Consider the following 19,957-nt stretch of genomic DNA (forward strand, 5'->3'; position numbering starts at 1 on the left):
CATCCCAAAACCACCCCCTCCCGCGCAGGCGCGCCGCTCGTCCTCATGGCGGCGAACAACGACGCGGCGGCGCTGTCGAAGCAGCGGCGGCGGCTGAGCGTGCAGAGCGACAGCAAGTTCATCGAGGGCGTGGAGAACATGGACATCTCCGGCGGCGGCAAGGCGCGGCGGCAGAGCATCCAGATCCGCGAGGGCGAGGCGGGGAGCCACATCAGCCGGCTCTTCGGGCTGAGCAAGAAGGGCTACGCGCCGTACAACCCGCGGAAGAAGAACCAGGACGCGCTGGCCATGGCCGAGGACCCGGCGACGGCGACGCAGGCGATCCTCGTTTTGGACGGCCACGGCGAGGCCGGCGACCTCGTGAGTGGCTACTACAAGGAGAAGTACCTCGACGAGGTCTTCGCGCACGCGGCGTGGCCCGGCGACGTCGAGGGCATGAAGCGCGCGTCGCGCGACGTGCTGCTCAAGCTCGAGCGCGAGCTCATCGGGAACAAGGCCGTGGACACGGAGTTCTCCGGGTCGACCTACGTCTTCGCGGCGTTGCGCGGCGGCGCGCTGCTCGTGTCGAACGTCGGCGACTCGCGCGTGACGCTCGGCGTCGAGGTCGACGGCGCCATCGTCGCGCGGCCCGTGTCCATAGACCACAAGCCCGACGCGCCGGCCGAGAAGGCGCGCATCCTCGGCGCGGGCGGCCGCGTCTTCGCCGTCGAGTACGACGACGGCGTCGACGGCCCGCCGCGCGTCTGGCTGGGGCACATGGACGTGCCGGGGCTCGCCATGAGCCGCTCGGTGGGCGACGTCGTCGCCCACGCCGCGGGCGTGTCCACGGAGCCCGAGTTCTTCGTCCACCCCGTCTCCCACGAGGACCGCTTCCTCGTCTCCGCCACGGACGGGCTCTGGGAGTTCCTCACGGACGACGAGGTCGTCGCCATGGTCGCCAAGGTCGCCATGGAGACGGGCAGCCCCAAGGCCTGCGTCGAGGCGCTCGTCGAGGAGTCGAACGCGCGGTGGATGAAGAACGAGCAGGTCATCGACGACACGACCATCGCCGTCGCCTTCCTCTCCGCGGACCTCGTCGCCGCGGCCACGAACGCCAAGTAGGCGTCCCTCCCCTTTTGCCCGCGGAGCCGCGCATATCCCCGCTCCCCCCGAGATTCGTTCGCCCCCTTATAGTTACGTCGGGGGAAACACGGGCGCCCAGAACTGGCCGGGCTGCGCGGCCCGGAGCTCCGCGAGCGCGGCGCGCCAGCACGACGTCCCCGACGCGCGGACGACGCCCCGCGCGACGAGGTCGCCGTCGCCGGCGTAGCGCGCGTAGTCCGCCGCGATCTTCTTCGCGAGCGCGGACTTGGCCTCGGGGTCGTTGCACGCGTGCGGGTCGTTCCGGTTGTGGATCGCGCCGTCGGAGAGCGCGGTGAAGTTCACGAGGATCAGCGGCCGGTCGTCCGCCGGCGGCTTCTTCGGCGCGGGCGCGGGCGCGGGCGCGGGAGCCTTCGCCTTCGTCAGCCACTCGTCGTCGCCGCCGTCGGCGACGGGCGCCGCGGGGGGAGCCGGCGCGCCGTGGTCCGCCGGCAGCGCCGTCACCGCCCAGTCGTCCTCGTCGTCCGCATCCTCCCAGCTTTCGAGCTCGGCCATCTGTGTCGCAGCGGTTGTGCTAGCAGCGGCGTGAGAATCCGAGCTGCGCTACTGCCTTGACGGCGCGAGCTTGCAAAGCTGGGAGGACGCGATGCTTGTCCTTGCGCCTCATGCGATGCTGTGGCAAAAAAATGTTTAGCATTGCACTTGGTATCACTTCTTCAACCAAGGAGTTTCACAAAAAACGAGGCAAGGCGCTGGCCCTCCGCTGCGTGCTCTCTCCGCAGCGGCGATGTGCGCGCTGTTCCAGGGCTTGCAGGAGCCGGTCGTGCCGGCGGCGGACGAGCCGAAGATCAAGGAGGTGCGCGCCTTCGTACTGCGGCCCAAGCCGCCACCCGAGGGCGGCGCCAACCCCTGGCACGCCGGCCCGCCGACGGCGGCGCCCCGCTGCCCCGCCGGCGCCGTCGTCGTCGAGGTCGAGCAGGACGACGGCCTCGTGGGCGTGGGCTGCACCGTCGGCGGCGAGGCGGTCTGCGTCGTCGTCGAGGAGCACCTCGCCAAATTCGTCGAGGGCCAGTCCGCGAGGAACATCGCGCACGTCTGGGACCGGTGCTGGCGCGGCCAGACGGCGCAGGGCCGCCGGGGCCTGGGGCTCCACGCCCTCTCCGCCGTCGACCTCGCGCTCTGGGACCTGCTGGGCAAGATCACGGGCGAGCCCTGCCACGTGCTGTTAGGCGGCATGACGACGGCGCGCGTGCCGCTCATCGCGGCGACGGCGCGGCCGGAGCTCGCGCGGCGCCTCGGCTTCAAGGGCGCCAAGGTCGCGTTGCCCCGGGGCCCGGAGGCCGGCGACGCGGGCCTGCGGGAGAACGCGGAGGCCGTCCACGCGTGGCGCCGCTCCGTGGGCCCCGACTTCCCGCTCGTCGTCGCCGGCGGCGGCCGCTTCGACGCGGCCTACGCGGCCGCGCTCGCGAAGCGCTGCGAGGCCGACGGCGTCGCCTGGTTCGAGGACTGCGTCCCGCCCGACGAGCCCGCGGCGCGGCGCGCGCTGAGCCGCAAGCTCGAGCGCCTCGGCGCGGTCCACGGCGCGGGAAGCCGCGAGGCGACGCGCTGGGGCTTCGACGCGCTCGCGGACCAGGGCGTCGGCGTGCTCGCGCCCGACGTCTGCCGCTGCGGCGGGGCCTCGGAGTTCCTCAAGATCGCCGCGCTCGCGCGCGCGCGCGGCGTCGCCGTCGCGCCGTCCGGCGGCGGCGTCTACGCCTACGGCCTCGCCATGGCGCTGCCCGACGTCCACGTCGCCGAGTGCGCCCTCGGCGAGTCCGGGGCACCCGCGCCCTTCTGGGGCGACCTCCTCGCGGGCGAGCCGCCGCCCGCGGACGGCTACGTCGCGCTCCCGCGCGCGCCGGGCTGGGGCGTGGCGCTCAACCGGGACCGCGTCGACCTCGTCCGCCCCCACGACCGCGACACGAAGCGCGCGCTCCTCTCGGCCTTCAAGAAGGTCACCGACGAGTGCAAGAACGCGCCGGAGCCCGCCACCAAGGGCCGCCGCTCCGAGTCCGCGCCCACGATCCGCGACGAGAGCGTCATGGCCGCGGACCGCGCCCTCGCCGCGAGCCTCCTCGGGTAAAAAAGCCTAGCCGCGGTCGGCGCGAGCACCGGTCGACGCCTCCCTTTTTTGGGAGAGCTTCAACAACCGCTATTAATCGTGAGTCCAGAAGAATGGGCGCCGAGTTTGCGGACAACGACAAGGAGGCGGCCGCCGCGCCGGCGGCGGACGCAGCGCCCGGGAACGACGAGAACGTCGCGCCCGCGGCCGCGGCGCCGGCCAAGGCGCCGGCGGGCGAGGACGCGCCGGCGCCGGGGCTGCCCGAGGACGTCGTCACGGCCGTGCGCGCCGGCGACGTCGCGACGCTCGAGGACTACCTCGCCGGCGGCGCCGACGCCGACGCGCGGCAGACGACGCCCGCGGGGCGGGGCCTGCTCTGCTGGGCCGCGCTGACGCGCCAGGCCGCGTGCCTCGCGGCGCTCCTCGAGAACGGCGCGAGCGTCGACGTCCCGGACAACTCGGGCTTCACGGCCCTCAACTACGTCGTCACCTACGGCGACGACGCCAACCGCCTCGCCGAACTCCGGCTCCTCCTCGACGCCGGCGCCGACGTCGACAAGTGCGACAACCGCGGCTTCACGCCGCTCATCCACGGCTGCGTCCGCGGCCGCGGCGACGCCGTCCGCGCGCTCCTCGCCGCCGGCGCGAACTACGACCTGCGCAACGAGATGGGCCACGACGCCGAGGCCCACGCGCGCGCCGCGGGCCACGAGGACCTCGCCGGCCTCCTCGCGGACGTCCGCGCCGCGGGCTCCTGGGCCGCGTACGAGGCGGCGCCGCCGCTGGCGGAGTAGGCGCGCCGCGGCGCCACGCGTATTGTAGAGGCACTCGTCTGACTGGAACGACGGAACGCGTTCAGACAGAAAGGCGCTCCATGTTGACGACAAGGTGCATCGCATGCGAGCTCTGCGTGCGCAATGCCACCCCCGATGCCGCAGCAGCAGCATATGTAGCACGTAGTAGAAGCATCGCAAGCCGGTAGCAGAAGCGATGCTGCGGCCGGCGCAGGTGAAACACACCATGGCGGTCCTCAGGCCCGAGTGGTACCACCTCTCCCCGGCGGTCGGCTGCGCGGCGACCGCCGGCGACGCCGTGCTCTCGAACATGTACCGGACCGTGAGTACGACGAGAGAGTCGCCGTTCCTCGCGGCCTGCGACGTCGCGCGCGAGCTCTTCCACTCCGCCGGCGGCGGCGCGCCGCGGCCCGCGCGGACGCGGTCGCGCGCGGCGGGCCACCTCGACGCCGGCGACCTCGGCGCGCTCTGCGCCCAGGCGCTGGCGGGCGCGCCCGAGGACGACGCGAAGGCGCTGCGGTCCCGCGGCGTCGAGTCGAACCGCAAGCACGGCGACTGGACGGGCGTCTCCCTCGCGCGCTACCTGCGGCTCGTCGACCGGCTCCGCGCGGCCAGGGGCTTCGGCTGCGCCGTCGTGGCCCGGCGCGTCTGGGCGAGCGCGCGCGACCGCGGCGATCTGCTGGATTTCCTCGCGGGCGTCGACGGCGCCGTGTCCGTGTTCGCGCGCGGCGCGCCGGACCCCCTTTCGTGGGCGGATGACGCCTTTCCGGACGAGCCCGACGCGGCGGCCGTCGCCGCGGCGACGGCCGCGGTGCTCGCGAGCGATGCAGGCCGTACCTCCACCTTCGCGGCGAACTACGAGGTGCTGGCCTGCTCGCTCGCGTCCGCCGGGTGCCTGCGGCGGCCGCGGCGCGCGGCGACGCGGGTCTTCGGGAACGCGGAAAAGATGGACTGCGTCGAGGCGTGCGTCCGCGAGATCTGCGACCTGGTGCTCTACGACGGCGCGGCCTTCGACGCGTCGCGGCTCCCCGCGGCCGCGCCCGCGCGGCGCTTCTACGACGCCGGCGGCGACGGCGACGCGTGGTTCGCGCTCTGCCAGGGGCTTCCCGGGTGCGCGTACCTCGCCGAGACGGCCGCCGGCGACGCCTTCGAGCTCGCGCCGCGCATGGACACCGTCGCGCTCGCGGCGAGCACCCTGCTCGGCGTCGAAAAGGCGACGACGCTCGAGGCGCTCGCGGACAACTGGAACGCGCGGAACGGGTGCGCGCGGTCGCCCTCGCTCGTCGCGGACGCGAGCCGCTCGGGGTCGTACACGCCGCCGCTCGGCGAGGGCAAGCGCGTGCGCGCCGTGGGGGACCTGTGGCTCGAGTCGGGCGCGACGGAGTTGGAAATCGTCCTGGAGGAGCACCCGCCGGTGGCGCTCTCGGCGGTCCGGCGGGTGGCGGACGCCTGGACCGACGACGCTCGAAGACGGCACCTCGACGCGTTCCTCGGCCGGGGCGAGTCGGTCCTCGACGCGCTCGTCGCGCCGCTCCTCGGCGACGCGCTCATCGCGGAACTCCCCGCCGACGCCTCCGCGGAGAAGAAGCGCCTCGCGATCCTCGCCGCGCGGCTCGCGGCCTCGGACGCCCGGGCCTGGGCGCCGGCGTCCGAGGCCGCGGACCGCGGGAGCCGCGACGACGTCGCCCGGGCCGCGGACCGCGCGCGCGAGGCCCGGGTCGCGGCCGCGCTGCGCGTCGCCGCCTCGGACGCCGCGCTCGCCGGCGAGCTCCTGCCGACGCTGCTCGCCCACGCGGACCACCTCGACGCGCGCGGCGTCGCCAAGGCGCTCCGCGGCCGCGCCGGCACCTACGCCGGCGACGCCGAGCTCCTGGCGTCGCGGCCCGACGTCGCCCGCTACCTCGCGGAGCCGCCGCCGCTCGAGCGGGTCCGCCGGTTCTTCGAGTTTCCCGGCTAAGGATCTCCGCGCTAGACGGCTTACTTGTCGAGCGCGACCTTGAGGCTCGCGGCGTCCGTGGGCTTGAGGAGCACGCCGCTCTGCTCGCGCGTCCACACGCGGCCGTCGGGGTCGTCGAGGGGCGCGAACTTGTACGTGTACTGCGAGACGCGCACCTGGCTCGGCGGGTCGCCGGCGGCGAAGGGGTTCTCGTTGAGCAGCGAGCTCGTCGCCTCGTCGTTCGTCGCGAGCTTGTGGAGCAGGGTCAGGAACCAGCGCTCGGTCGTCGCGTCCCTGCCCCGGCACGCGGAGATCCAGAGCTGCCAGTCGAGGCGCCAGTGCCAGGGGCTCACCTGGCGCAGCTTCGCGGTCGGGTCCGCGGGTAAGGCCCGGAAGTCGTACTCGCGCCAGTCCTCGCCGTCGCGTTTGCCCTCGATGACCAGCGCGTTTTTCCGGTCGTTGACGGACCCGAAGGCGCCGAAGGCGTTGGCGAGGCGGAAGGCCCGCAGGTTCACGGGCCGCGGCGCGTCGTCGCTCAGGCCCAGCGCGCGGTACGCGGGCCGCACGTCGACGACGCGGTCGAAGGTCGAGTTCATCGCCTGGTGTGGCGGCCGCCGGCCGTCCAAATCGCCGCGGCGCGCCGGCGCGGCGAGGTTCTCGTAGGTCGGCCGGTTGAGCCAGAGGAGGAGGGCGCCGAGCGCGACCGCGAGCGGATTGTCGATCAGGGTCCGCTGGAGGAACGGCGCCGCGGCCGCCGGGCCCACGCTCCCGAGGAACGCGTCGTCGAAGCACATGAGCGCGGGGACCATGGTCAGGTAGTTGAGGAAGGACAGGTTGCCCGACGCGACGAGGCCCCCCTGGAAGAGGATGTGGACGAGGCCGTAGCCCGCCGTCGCCGCGCGGCCGAGGCCGCCCACGGCGCCGCCGACGCAGGAAAGCGCGAGCCCCAACGGCAACAACGCGGGCGCGAAGAGCTCGATGACGTGGTTCGACGCCGTCGCGAAGCGGTGCGCGGCCTTGGGCAGGAAGTGGAGCCGCCGGCTCAGGGGCCCCGGCAGGGGCTGCGTCTCGAAGAACGTGGACATGGCGCTCAGGTCGAACCAGCCGTCCGTCGCGCGCCCCCGCGCGCGGAGCTTGATCAGGCCCGCGCCGAGCATGATCTTGAAGCAGAGCCAGCGAAACGCGAGCACGCCGAGCCACTGCGGCGATTGCGGGAGCAGGCAGAGCGCCGTCGTCTCCAGGAGCTGCGAATCCCAGCCGTAGGAGTAGAACGGCGCGCCGACGGTCGCCAAACTGAGGTAGCACGCGTAGCAGCCCGCGAGCGCGAGCCAGCCCGGCCCGCCGCCGGCGCCGAAGAGGAAGAGCGGCGCCGCGCAGGCGAGGCCCGACGCCGCGACGACGTCCAGGCCCGCGTCGAGCGACACGCGCTTCTTCGGCGCGTCGAGCTCCTTGCCCTGGTAGCAGAACCAGAGCAGCGTCGGCGCGGCCTCGACGCGCCGCCGCCACGTGGACTGCCTCGTCGCGACGCGGTCGAGCGTCGCCGTCGCCGGCGACAGGCCCCGTGACCCGACGAGCGCGCGGTTCTGGCGCAGCGCCATGAGGAAGCCGACACCGTAGAGGCCCGCGATGGCGCGCGCCGCGAGCGCCCGCGCGGCGCCGAAGGATCCGACGCCCAGGGGCCGCGCGACGGCCGACGAGCTCGCGAGCGACGCTGCGACGACGAGGACCATCGCGAGGCACGTGCCGGCCTGGGCCCACGCCGCGACGTGCGCGCGCGACAGGTACGCCGACGCCGCGGCGTAGTCCGTGACCTCCGCCGCGACGTCCCTGCAGTCGCGCGCGACGCGGCGCGCGCGCGTCGTCACCTCGCCGCGGCGCGCCCAGGCGTAGTGCCACGTCGCATTGAGGAGCGTCCGCGCCTCCTTCGCGGCGGCCTTCGGGACGGGCTCGAGGTCGCCGCGCTCCGTCTCGCCCTCGAAGGCGCTCGAGTGGCGGCGCATGCGGTCGATGCGCGCACCGAGCGCGCTGCAGGGACCGGTGCCCGAGCTTGCAGGCGATTCGCGGCGCGTCGAGCGCGCACCGAGGCGCCTTTGCGGCACCACGAAGGCCGACGCGACGGCCAAGACCGGCAGCACGATGCGCATCGACCTGTGTCCACCACCGACGGCGGCAAGGGCGCGCGGCTCAGCCTTAGACTTCTTGGCTGCTTCAATTCTAGGAACTGTGGGCCACGATCAAGACGCCTATCAAGGGGACTTTAACCAACAAAAGCAGCCGGGCACGCACGCATAAAGCCCCCCCCGGTCGCGCCGCTCGCGGCGCGCGCGCTCACGCGCCCTCGGCCGGCGCGGCGGCGTCCGCCGCGCCCTCCTTGGGCGTGCCGTCGTGCGTCTCCTCGCCGGCCGCGACCTTGGTCGCCTTGTCGAGGTTCGCCGCGAAGTCCGTGTTGTTCGGCGCGAGCGAGAGCGCGTGGGCGAACTCGAGCTTGGCGGCCTCGTAGTCGAAGGTGTTGTAGTGCGCCGCGCCGAGCGAGTTCGCGATGGCCGGGTTCGCCTCGTTCGCCTCGCGGAGCCGCGTGAGGAGGGGCTTGGACTCGTCCCAGCGGCCGGCCTGGCTCAGGCGCTGGGCGTGGAGGAAGATGGTCTCGCCGTCGTTGGGGTTGAGCTGGGACAGGATCTGGCTGAACGCGGCCGCGCGGTTCGCCATCGACATCGCCGCGCTCAGGTCGCTGAGGAGCGACAAAGCCCCGAAGGTCGACTGCATGGCCTCGAGGAGGCAGACCTCGGCCTGGGGCAGGTTCCGCTGCATGATCAGCAGCTGCGCGACGGCGTAGCGGTCGTCGAAGCCGCCGCCCATCACGGGGCACTGGATGGGCTGCTCCGGCGCCGCCGCCGCCGCCGCCGGCTCCTCGGCGGCGGGCGCGGCGGCCTCCTGGGCGAGCGACGACGCGCACAGCGCGGCGGCGGCGACGAAGACGCGGGCGAGCATGGCTGCGGAAGGCGACGCGGTCCGGTGGCGGGGGCTGCCCTCGCGAGGAATTCAATCGCGCGCTGTGACGAGTTGCGGCCGACAGTGCTGTGAGAGAGCATGAGGGCTGCCCCCGGCAGCTCGTGCTCAGCCGCCGCGCGTCGACATCCCGCACGCTGACGCAGATCTTCGCCCATAAATGATGCGATGCTCTCCGCCGTCCTCGGCGTCACCAGCATCCTCTTCGTCGGCGACTCTCTCGTCGCCTCGCAATATTTCTGGCTGCGAGAGGCGCTCGTGGAGCAAGGCTATCGCTGCGCGGAGTCGGCAGCCCGGCACCACGCCGAGGGATCGGTGAAGCATAGCCTCTGCAGCGGCACAGAGCCGTCATCCATCGAGCTCGCGCTCCTCGCCAACATCCCCTCGATCCCCGGCCTGCGGCACAACCGCGACTCGCGGCCCTTCAAATGCGCGCGCTTCGCCGCGGAGTCCGAGCGCGCGCTCGGCAACGGCACGCGCCCGCGCGCCGTCGTCTTCAACGTCGGCGCCTGGTACGAATGGTGGCAGAACCACACGTCCGCCGAGGCGCTCGCGCGCTTCGAGGTCGACGTGCGGAAGCTCGGGACGTGCCTCGCGCGCCTCGCGCGGCCGGGCGACCGCGTGGTATGGCGGGAGGTCGCGCCGTCGCACTTCTCGTCGCCCGACGGCTCCTTCGGCGCGCTCCTCGCGGCGATCTTCGACGGGACGGCCGCGCGGGACGCGCCGTGCCGGCCCCTGGCGCCCGGCGTCGAGCCCTGGCAGGTCGCCTACAACCGCGCGGCGGACCTCGTCCTCCCGGCGCGCGTCGAGCGGCTCCGCGTCTACGATGCGACGGCGCCGCTCTGGGACGACCACAAGGCGACGACGGCGACGGCGTCGGGCATCCGCGACTGCACGCACTTCGCCGACGGCGGCGACGCGCGGGCCCTGTGGACGCGGCTGCTCCTCGCGCTCCTCGCGCGTGCGACGTAGGCGCCGCTCTCTCGGAGCCGTTAGTACACCGTCGGCGCCTCGGCGCCGCCCTCGTCGGTCTGCTCGCTCTCCATGCGCAGGGCGATGGCCTCGAAGCTGTCCTGGTTGTACTGGATGTCCTCGTTGCGGATGCGGAGCGCCGTGTCGGCGTTGGCGTCGCCCGTCGACGCGCGGCCCCGGCCCTTGGCGACGGCGGCCTCGCCCGCCCCCTCCTTGGCCGCGGCCTTGGGCTTCTTCTTCCGCTTGCCTGTCGGCGCGGACTGCGCCGAGCGCCAGAGCTCGGGCGGGATGGGGTTCTCGACGAGCCTCGCGCCCGGCGCGTTGAAGTTCGCCCAGCAGAGCGGGCTCGGCTTGTCCAGGGGCACGCAGAGGCCCCGCTCGAGGCGCGCCTTGATGGGCTGCACCGCGAAGACGTCGCGCGCGCGGCGCACGAGCTCGTAGAAGTGCTCGGCCCGGAGGGGCTGGCCCTTGCCCTGGGCCTTCTCGTGGTGCCGCGTCATGCGCTTCACGACGAGCTCCACGGTCTCGTCGTCGGCCTCGTCGGCCTCCTCCGCGTCGTCGCGCGCCGCGGCCGCGTCCGCGTCCTCGGGCGACGGCCGGGGCCCCGCGAACTGCGCGTAGTCGTCGGCGTCCGCCGCCTCGGCGCGCCGCGCCGCGGCCTTGGCCCGCAGCGCCGCGCGGAGCACGGGCGCGAGGGCCAGGCCCGTGAGCCGGCCGCGGTACTCGACGGGCAGGCCCGTCGCGCGGAGCGCGGCCTCGACGCCGACGTCCTCCTCGAAGGCGACGCACTTGCGCATGAGGCGCAGCTCGCGCGCGTTCATGCCCCGGAGGTCCGGCGCGTAGGTGCCCGCGAGGTGGTTCTCGACGGACCGCGGCGACACGCGCCGCGCGCCCGCCGCCGTCGTCGCGCGGCCCGGGCTCGCGAGCAGGCGCCGGAAGCAGTCCGTGACCTCGGCGGCCTGGAGCTCGCGGCGGGGCGACGACGCCGTCGTCGACGGGAAGCGCTCGCCGACGATGCCCGCGGCGGCCTGGAGCCGCGCGGCGTGCGATATCGTGTGGTGGCCGTGCGCGTTCTCGCCCGAGAGGCGCGCGTGGACGTTCTGGAGCGTGTGCATGCCCGCGAAGGGCGCCGCCCAGGGGCTCTCGTCCTTCCGCGGCCGCGCGGGCTGGGTGTAGCCGCTCATCGTCGTCGCGGGCCGCTCGTCCGGGTCGCGGCGCGGCTTCGACGCGCGGTCCCAGCCGCGCGGCGTCGCCGGCGCGAGGCGCGCGACGAGCTCGCGCTGGATGAGGAGCTGGTCCCTCTCGAGGTCCGCCTCGGCCCAGGTCTCGCTCGTCGTCGGGCACGCGGGGCTGCTCGAGTTGGGCCGGAGCACGCGGCGCAGCTTCTCGTAGTCGTACCACGGCGGCCGCCGCGGCTCGCGCTTCACGGGCTGGGGCGCGCCGGGGTACTGGGGCCGCGGCGCGGGCGCCGGCGCGCGCGCGCTCGGCAGCGCCGCCGCCGCGTCCGCGACGAGCCGCTGGGGCGCCGTCGCGCGCGACGGCGCGTCCGCGGCGGGCGGCGCGCGCCGCGCGTGCGCGGCGGACGCGGACCGCGCGAGCTCCGGGAGGTTCGTCGCCGCCGGCGCCGGCGCGAGGTGGGCCATGTCGCCCGGCGTTTCCTGCCGCTTCCGGCTCCGGAGGCGGCCCAGCAGGTCCGCCGCGCGCGCGGTCTCCGCGCGGAACGCGCGCGCCGCGTTCAGGCGGAAGGCGTCGACCTTGGCGTCGCGGTCCAGCACCTCCCGCAGGATGCCGCCGTCGTCCTCGGCCGGGGGCGGCGGCTCCGTGCCGTCGAGGCCCTTGCCCTGCGAGCCCGCGGACCCCCGCGACCGGTTGCTCCGCTTCGAGCCCGCGCTGTGGGGCCGGCTCCGCGACCGCTCCATGCGCTTCATCTCCATGAAGGGCGTGAGCACGCCGGCGACGACGTCCGTGAACTCCTCGACGTCGAGCGTGCCGCCCTCGTCCGTGTCGGCCGCCTGGAACATGTCGAGGCTCTCGGCCTCGGAGAGCACGAGGCCCAGGCCGATGAGGGCCATGCGGAACTCGGCGAGGCCGATCTCCTCGGCGTGGCCGCCCATCTCGTCGAAGAGGCCCGCGACGCGGGCCCGCATGCCGTCCGTGAGCACGAACTCGCCGTCCTCCGTCTCCTCCATGTGGTCCGCGATGTTCGCGACGCCGACCTTCTCCGCCAGCGTCGCCGCGGCCTTGCCCCAGGTCTTCTGCTTCTTCTGGCGGTCCTTCTTCCGCGACTTCTCGTGGGCCTTCTTCGCGTCGGCCTCGACGTCCGCGGCCGACGCCGACGGCCGCGCGGCGTCGGCCCCGCCGGGGTGCGCGCTCGGCCGCCGCGACCGGCGCGCCTTGGACCCGCGCAGCGTCGACTTCTTGCCGCCGGCCGGCCGGGCGCTGGACCGCGGGTCCTCGGCGACCTCCTCGAGCGAGCTCGACGACGCCGCGTCGCCCGCGTCGTCGTCCTCGACCTCGGGCACGCTCAGCGCCGCCTGCTGGAGCGCCGCGAGCTCCGCCCGCCGCCGCGCGCGCTCCAAGCGCCGGTCCTCGCTCTTCTGCAGCGCCCGGCCGCGGGCCTCGAAGAAGAGCGCCGCGAGGTCCGCGGCGGTACGAGCGGCGAGCCGCGGCGCGGGCCCGCCGCGGCGCCCGGGCAGGCGGTACTTGTCCATGAAGTCCACGGCGGGCTTCTCCGCGCTCCCGTGGCTGAGCAGGGACGTCGAGTCCAGCGACCCCGTCGACGCGAGCTCGACGACGTCCATCAAGTTGATGTTCATGAGGGACGTGCCGCCCTCCTTCTCCGCGAGCTTCTCGGCGTGCTGCGTCGGCGACGCGCGCGACCGCGACCCGCCGCCGCCGCGCGGCATCCCCTCCTTGGTTTTTGTGTGGCTCCTCTTTTAGAGCGTCGACCGCACTAGCGGGCTACCCATTGCTCTCCGGCGGCGGCGGCGCTGTAAGCCGACGTCAAATGTGAAGGCAACATGAGGCGATCGTGTGAGCATCATTTTAATTTGAATCGCAGCTTGGCGCGCGCGTTCGTCGGTTTTTGCGGTCTGATGCCTCGGCGTACCGCAGCGGAGCAGCGTAAAGTGGACCGGAAGGTGGCGAAGACCGCGGAAGAGGCCGCGGAGTGCAAGCGGCTCAAGGACGCACACGACGATTTCAAGAACTCCGACGCGGCGCCCGGGCCGCACCGCGACAAGAAACTCAAGAAGCTCTACGACGACTGGTACGACTACTACGCGGCCACCGGCAACGGCAAGCGGCAGATCAAGCGCGAGGCGCAGAACTCGCTGAGCAACAACCTCCACAAGAAGCTCGAGGCCGCGCGCGCCGACGACACGCTCCGGGAGACGACGAAGAAGCAGAAGGTCGACGAGCTCGCGGCGCAGGCGGCCGCCGCGAAGGCGAAGACGCACGCGGCGGAGGAGAGCGCCCGCAACGACGCCAAGCGCCAGAAAGTCATCGACCTCCGCGAGGACGCGCGCGCGGTCGCCGCCGACGCGAGTTTGAAGCCGTCGACGCAGAAGCGGAAGCTCTCCGCGCTCGCGAAGCAGGTGGCCGCCGCGGAGGAGGACACGCACGCGGCGCAGCAGCGGCGCCAGCGCCTCGCCGCCTACGCGACGCACCAGGAGCTCGCGGATGAGCTCGCGGTGCTCCTCGACGACGAGGACGCGGACGAGGACGACGTCGCGGACCTCACGGCGCGCGTCCAGGCCGCGGAGGAGGACACGCCCGCGGCGCGGTCGCGGCGCCAGCGCCTCGCCGCCTACGCGGCGCACAAGGCGCTCGCGGATGAGCTCGCGGTGCTCCTCGACGACGAGGACGCGGACGAGGACGACGTCGCGGACCTCACGGCGCGCGTCCAGGCCGCGGAGGAGGACACGCCCGCGGCGCTGTCGCGGCGCCAGCGCCTCGCCGCCTACGCGGCGCACAAGGCGCTCGCGGATGAGCTCGCGGTGCTCCTCGACGACGAGGACGCGGACGAGGACGACGTCGCGGACCTCACGGCGCGCGTCCAGGCCGCGGAGGAGGACACGCCCGCGGCGCTGTCGCGGCGCCAGCGCCTCGCCGCCTACGCGGCGCACAAGGCGCTCGCGGATGAGCTCGCGGTGCTCCTCGACGACGAGGACGCGGACGAGGACGACGTCGCGGACCTCACGGCGCGCGTCCAGGCCGCGTGGCTCAAGACCGGCGCGGGGTACAGCGCCGCGCGCCGCTTGGCGGACCTCGAGGCGGAGATCCGCGCCTCCGCCGCGACGGGCAAGGTGCCGCCGGGCAAGATCCTGGAGCGCGCGCGCGCCATCGCGCGCGCCGTCGTCGACTACTCGCTCCAGGAGATCCGCGCCGGCCGCCGCGTGTCCATCGGCAACGCGCGGTTCGGGCGCATCCTCGAGGAGGCCAAGCGCGTGCCGCGGCGCGAGGGCTTCGCGGTCAAGGGCCCGCGCGGCGGCACGCTGCCCTGGAGCCGCTTCTCTTTGAAGCTGTTCCCGCGCGTCGCGGAGACGGTCGTCGGGAACGTCGCCGAGAAGTACGCGCACAACATGCTCGCGAACCACGAGGCCGTCACGCTCGACGACTTCGCGTACGACAACTTCGGCTCCGGCGGCGTCCACCACGACGAGGAGCTGGGCGACACGGGCCTCTACGTGCTCTCCCTGGAGCCCCGCGCGACGGACACGACGCGGCCGTCGCGCTACATCCTGGGCCGCGAGGTCGAGTTCAGCGACGAGTTCGAGGCGGAGCTCGCGGCGGGGCGGTCGCCCGCGGGCATGCCGACGTCGGCGCGGAAGGACGACCTCGACGTCTACATGCAGGACTTCTCGGCCACGGGGAGCCCGGTCTACCGCGTCTACACGCGCGGCACGTGGGCCGTCTTCACGTACAAGAAGAAGCCCGACTCGCCCTTCAACGGCCTCCAGAAGTTCAAGTGGGGCTCGTCGGCCGTCGCGCGCGCCAAGGCCCAGGCGAAGATCGACGAGAAGTCCGTCAAGGGCAACTACGTCGTCGTCGGCTCGGACAGCTGGGTCTAGGCGCGGCCGGACGGGGGCAGCGCGCCGCTCAGCGGCCTTCGTAAGGTGCGCCTGTGAGCCCTCAATATTGAAGGATCGATGAACGGCATCGCTGGCCAGCTCCCGAAGAGGCGAAGCCGGCCCCCTGGTCCGCGGCGACGACGGCTACTACGAGCGCCGCGCCGTCGAGCTCGCGTGCGACTTGAACGGCGCCTTCACGCGCCTGTGCATGGAGGGCGTCTACGACGCGACGCGGAAGCGCGTCCTCACTTTCTGCGGCCCGACCGTCGTGGACCTCAAGGCCGTGCGGAACCACGAGGGCGTCTCCTTCAAGACCAACCCCGACGTCTTCAGCGCGGCCCGGGCGCCGTGGTCTGCCATGTCGGACCCGACCGTCGCGCAGGTCGACCACGCGCCGCTCGAGGACGCCGGGGCCCTGGGCCTGGTCGCCGAGGCGACGTACATGGCGCGAGCCGGCGTCGACGAACCGCGCGCGACTTCAAGTTGCAGAGAACCAATGCGAGTTGAGTGGCAACAAACAAACGTTTGTTACGCAGAGCTTGAGCGGCTCAGACTCTACATTAAATTTTGGGCTGCTTCGATGCCTGCACATGTAGGTCGGCGACCAGCTCATCGTGAACGGCGGCCTGCGGCTCGAGTTCGCGCTGCGCCACCCCGTCGCGCACATGGATGCGGCCTCGTCGAGCTCGGCGAGGCGTCGAGGCTCAGCGAGCAGCCCTACAAGGCCCGCGCGCTCGCCTTCCTCGAGCTCGACTTCGGGCTGCTCTTCGCGGACCCCGTGACGAGCTCCGCCTTCCAGCACCTCGCTGCGCAGCTCAAGTTCCTGCTCGCGGTCTACAGCGACCCGAAGCCGACGGACACGTTCGGGCTCGCGTGCGACGAGCTGCTCCCGACCGTGCGCGAGGCCTCGACCGCGGCGGCGCGCATCTTCGACCTGCTCTGGCCGCCGCTCCACCAGTCGAAGTCGGGCCGCATGTTCGCCTGGCGCACGCCGAGCGCGCACACCTTCTTCGTCCACTTCCTCTCGACGTTCGAGAAGAACGAGTGCCACCTGGGCCGCTACAACGAGGAGGTCTTCGAGAACGCGCACATCCTGAACAAGAAGCTGCTCCACGTCGCCGTGTTCCCGGCGCCGACGCACGTCCTCCAGTAAACTTACGAGCTAAAGCTGAACAAATCCGAAGATGTTGAACTCAAAGAAAATTCATGAGGCCCCCCGCGCCATGGCGACGACCTCCGCGACGTCCGGCGCGTCGCTTCGGAGCGGCTTGTAGAGGTAGCGCAGCGGGGCGACGTCGAGCGCCTCGAGGCGGTCGTAGCCCGCGGTGTCGTAGAGCTCGAGCGCGGGGACGTTGTCGCGGTGGACGTGGAGGAAGACGGAGTCGTAGCCCCAGGCCGCCGGCCCCGCGAGGTGTTCCGCGGCGGACACGAGCGCGCGCGCGAGGCCCCGGCGCCGGCACCGGTCCGCGACGCAGACGTTCGCGACGTAGGGCCGCGGCGGCGCCGCGGGCCGCCCGGGCTTCAGGAGCCCCGCGAGCCGGTCGAAGGCGGGCAGCGGCGTCGGGTGGGCGCCGTCCGCGTCCCGCAGCCGCAGCTCGACGGCGCCGACGCACTCCGACCCGCTCCGCCGCGCGGCCAGCAGGACGACGGCGTCGCCGTCGCCGGTGGACGCGCCCGCGACCTCGGGCCGCCGCAGGCGCGCGCCGCAGCGCGCCCGCAGGCCGAAGGCGTACTCCGCCACGTCGTAGGACCGCGCCGCCGACGCGACGGCGCCGAGCGCCGCGTCCTCCCACGTCGGCTCCTCGCCGCCCGAGTACTCGACGACGACGCTCGGCGCGAAGGACGCCGCCAGGAGCTTCGCGACGCCGTCGACGTCGCCGCCCTCCATGACGCCGAGCACGATGGGGTCCCCGTCGTCGAGGCTCGCGAGCCGCGGGCGCAGCGCGCCGCCGCCGGCGATGCACCCGAAGGACTGGCTGTCGAGCCAGGGCCGGAGCGCCGCGTGCTCCGCGAAGGGGACAAGAGCATTTATCCTGGCGAATGTGATACATAGAAGAAGCTGCTGGCGCAAATTGCGCCCGTTGCTGCTCCCAGCGCTGGCGCGGGAGCCCATAGCTAGCACTTCGCTCTGCAACCCAAAGTCGCTGCAGTGCACCTTGCTGCAAGGCCCGCACCTCTCGTACGCGTCCGCGAGTATACATGGCGCGACGTTCGAAGATACATTAAATCGCCCTCAGAGCTTGACGCCAAAGTCGGCGTAGGACACGACGCCGCCGGCGTCGCACGCGGCGCGCCACTCCGCGACGGTCGGTCGCTTCGTCTTCCCGTTGCCCTTGCTCTGGAAGAGGACCATGGAGCCGAGGACGAAGGCGATGCCGAGTTTGAACTGGCCCGACGCGCGGGCGTCGGCGGCGACCGCCGCCGTGAGGACGATGGCGATCGCGGACGCGAAGTTCTTCGAGATCGCCGACGCGTACTGGATCGTCGCGCCGATCAGCAGGCCGCCGACGGCCTTGCAGAGGACGACGGTCCAGACGAGGGGCGTGAACTTGGCGAGCTCGCCGAGGAGCGTCGAGCAGGCGGGCAGGGCCGGGACCGTGCAGAGCGCCGTCAGCAGCGAGAGCTGGAGCTGCCGCGGCCAGAACGCGCCCGTGCCCTTGTTCTTCCCCTTGAGGATCTTCTCGAAGTAGACGTTGGCGAAGCCCGACAGGGCGCCCGACGCCAGGCAGGCCAGCGCGCCGGCGATCGCGCCCGACGGCACGCCGCCCGAGGAGGCCATCGCGCGGGCGAGGACCAGCGCGCAGCCGGCCATCAAAGCGGGCTGCGCGGCCCACTGGCGCTTCGACAGCGTGCGCCCGAGGAGCGTCACGGAGAAGGCCGCCGTGAAGAGCGTCTTCGACTGGCTCAACACGAGGTAGACCGTCGACGACAGGCGCTCGTGCGCGAAGAAGAAGAGCACGTTTTGCGCCGCGAAGCATAGCGCGGGCACGCCGAGCACGACCATGTCCCGCGGCCGGCCGTAGGCCGCCGCCAGCGTCTTCCGCTGCTCGGCCACGGGCGTGCGCCGGGCCGCGAGCCAGCAGAGCGCGAGCAGCGGCTTGACGAACTCCTGCGTGATGCTCGCGACGGCGCCCGAGTAGTCGCATGTCTGGCACGCGCGCCGCGCGAGGAGGCTCGTCCCCGCGGACTGCAGCACGAGCGCGAACATGATGAGGCCCTTGCAGAGGTTCGTCTCCGTGAAGGGCCGCGCGTCGGCCTCCGCGTCGCCGGAGCTCACCACCTCCAGGGCCAGGCTCGCGCGCGCGGCGACGGCGCGGCGCGGCGCGCGCAGCGGCGCATGGGTGCACGGGCGCGCGGGTCGCGCGACCAGCCGCCGCGCCGGCGAGCGGAACGCTGCAACGGACGCGAGCGCGCACGCTGCGAGCAGCCTGCGGGCAAAGGTCGAAGCCATCATGGCGATGAGAGTGTGTTTCACTTTGCCCCGGCGGAGCTCTGCCGGCTCGCCAGAGTCGGGGAGGCAGAGCCCGGCAGCCCGTCGCCATTCGAACGACGTCGTCAACCGCAGCCCCATGAGCGACTCGTCCGACTCGTCCGACTCCGAGCCCGCCCCGGGGTCCGCGGCCGCGCTCGCGGCGGCGGCGGCGAAGAAGAAGAAGAAGGCGCCCGCGAAGAAGAAGGCGCCCGCGAAGTCGCGGGCGCCGGCGAAGAAGAAGGCTGCCCCGCCGGCGGACAGCGACGTGGTCGTCGAGAAGCGAAAGCGGAAGTCGAAGGCCGAGGGCAGCCGTTGCGGCGGCAAGCAGACCAAGTGGACTGCGGAGGAGAACGAGCTGTTGCTCCTCCTACGCAAGGAGACGAAGGACGACGCGGAAGAGGAGCGGCACGACCGCAATCTGGGAAAAGACGGCGAGGTCGTGGCGAAGATGACCTCCGTGATCATCAGGCAGATGCAGAACCGGCTCTTCGCCGACGCCGCGGATGAAAGGTACGGCCACGTGGCGCACGTGTACGCGACGCTCCGAAAACGGTTCACGGACGACGAGGGCAAGCCGCAGCACGGTGTGGCGAAGAAGCTACAGGGGCGGTTGGCGGCCATAAAGAAGGAGTTCGACAATGAGTACCACCGGCGGCTGAAGGGCACGGGGGAAGCGCGGACGGCGACGGGCACGGCCACGGCGATGGCGAACGCCGTCGCGGACGCGGACGGAGCCGCGCTGGGGCCCGACGAGGAGGTCCGAGAACTTCATGGCGAGGAGGAGGCGGCGGCCAAGAGGAAGATCGCCGGCTTCCTCTGGACGGAGGCGGCCTACGAGTACGCCCTCGAGCTCTGGGGCGACGACACGAAGATTACCCGGCAATACGCGTCGGCGGAGTCGGCCCTGCCGTCGCCCGAGAAGGAGCACACGGTCGCGGACGACTCCCCAGCGGCCAGCGACGACGAGGAGGACCGCGGGCGGGACGAGGAGGAGTCCGCGGAGCGGCCCGAGTTCGCGCCGCCGTCGCCAGCGCCGTCGTCGTCGCCGCCGCGGTCGCCACCACCACGGTCGCCCTCGCCGGTGTCCGCGCCTGGGAGCCCCGAGGACGCCGCCTCGCCTGCGCCGGCGCCGGCGCCTGCTTCTGCGACGAGCGATTCGCCGCGCGACAGCGGGCGATCGGCGACCCTGCGACAGAAGGCGGCCGCGACGCGGACGAAGAAGCGCAAGTCCCTCGACGGCAAGAGCGGCGACGACGACGGGTCCGAGGGCGGCGGCTACTCGCACAGCCTCGAGGCCATCTTGGGCATGGCCAAGACGAGCAACGAGTACTCGCGGACGTCCGCGAAGGCGTCGGCGAGCATCGCGGCCTCCTTCAGTGCGATCGCCGGCGCCAACAAGCCCAAGCCCACGGACGACGCGACCGAGGTGCGCCTCACAAAGCTCGAGGACGGTATGACGGGTATGCAGAGTGACGTCAAAGACATCCTCGGACTCCTCCGCGCTCAAGCCGCGGCACCCGCGGC

The 19,957-nt window shown here is 73.0% G+C and overlaps 6 protein-coding genes across 6 annotated transcripts; 3 read left to right on the top strand and 3 right to left on the bottom strand.

Moving 5' to 3' along the window:
* Nucleotides 1–327: 327 nt before the first annotated feature.
* Nucleotides 328–984, top strand: AURANDRAFT_4386 (hypothetical protein; the record flags this gene model as incomplete). The annotated part of the gene is made up of 1 exon (XM_009033850.1): nt 328–984. A coding segment is annotated over one exon (657 nt), but the record flags the coding sequence as incomplete, so codon positions are not given.
* A 1,048-nt stretch (nt 985–2,032) lies between these two features.
* On the top strand, nt 2,033–3,001 carry AURANDRAFT_12062 (hypothetical protein; the record flags this gene model as incomplete). The annotated part of the gene is made up of 1 exon (XM_009033915.1): nt 2,033–3,001. A coding segment is annotated over one exon (969 nt), but the record flags the coding sequence as incomplete, so codon positions are not given.
* A 2,951-nt stretch (nt 3,002–5,952) lies between these two features.
* Nucleotides 5,953–7,641, bottom strand: AURANDRAFT_18580 (hypothetical protein; the record flags this gene model as incomplete). The annotated part of the gene is made up of 2 exons (XM_009034402.1): nt 5,953–6,510; nt 6,616–7,641. 2 exons carry the CDS (start codon nt 7,639–7,641, stop codon nt 5,953–5,955), a joined length of 1,584 nt encoding a protein of 527 aa, XP_009032650.1.
* Nucleotides 7,642–9,909: 2,268 nt separating this feature from the next.
* On the bottom strand, nt 9,910–12,795 carry AURANDRAFT_60709 (hypothetical protein; the record flags this gene model as incomplete). Its single annotated transcript, XM_009034401.1, has 1 exon — nt 9,910–12,795. The coding sequence occupies one exon, from the start codon at nt 12,793–12,795 to the stop codon at nt 9,910–9,912; it is 2,886 nt and encodes a 961-aa protein (XP_009032649.1).
* Nucleotides 12,796–12,984: 189 nt separating this feature from the next.
* On the top strand, nt 12,985–14,961 carry AURANDRAFT_60710 (hypothetical protein; the record flags this gene model as incomplete). Its single annotated transcript, XM_009034111.1, has 1 exon — nt 12,985–14,961. The coding sequence occupies one exon, from the start codon at nt 12,985–12,987 to the stop codon at nt 14,959–14,961; it is 1,977 nt and encodes a 658-aa protein (XP_009032359.1).
* An 834-nt stretch (nt 14,962–15,795) lies between these two features.
* On the bottom strand, nt 15,796–17,094 carry AURANDRAFT_70570 (hypothetical protein; the record flags this gene model as incomplete). The annotated part of the gene is made up of 2 exons (XM_009034400.1): nt 15,796–16,020; nt 16,196–17,094. The coding sequence occupies 2 exons, from the start codon at nt 17,072–17,074 to the stop codon at nt 15,796–15,798; spliced, it is 1,104 nt and encodes a 367-aa protein (XP_009032648.1).
* Nucleotides 17,095–19,957: the final 2,863 nt, after the last annotated feature.

This window comes from Aureococcus anophagefferens, assembly GCF_000186865.1.
Source record: "Aureococcus anophagefferens unplaced genomic scaffold AURANscaffold_1, whole genome shotgun sequence".
Lineage (NCBI taxonomy): Eukaryota > Pelagophyceae > Pelagomonadales > Pelagomonadaceae > Aureococcus > Aureococcus anophagefferens.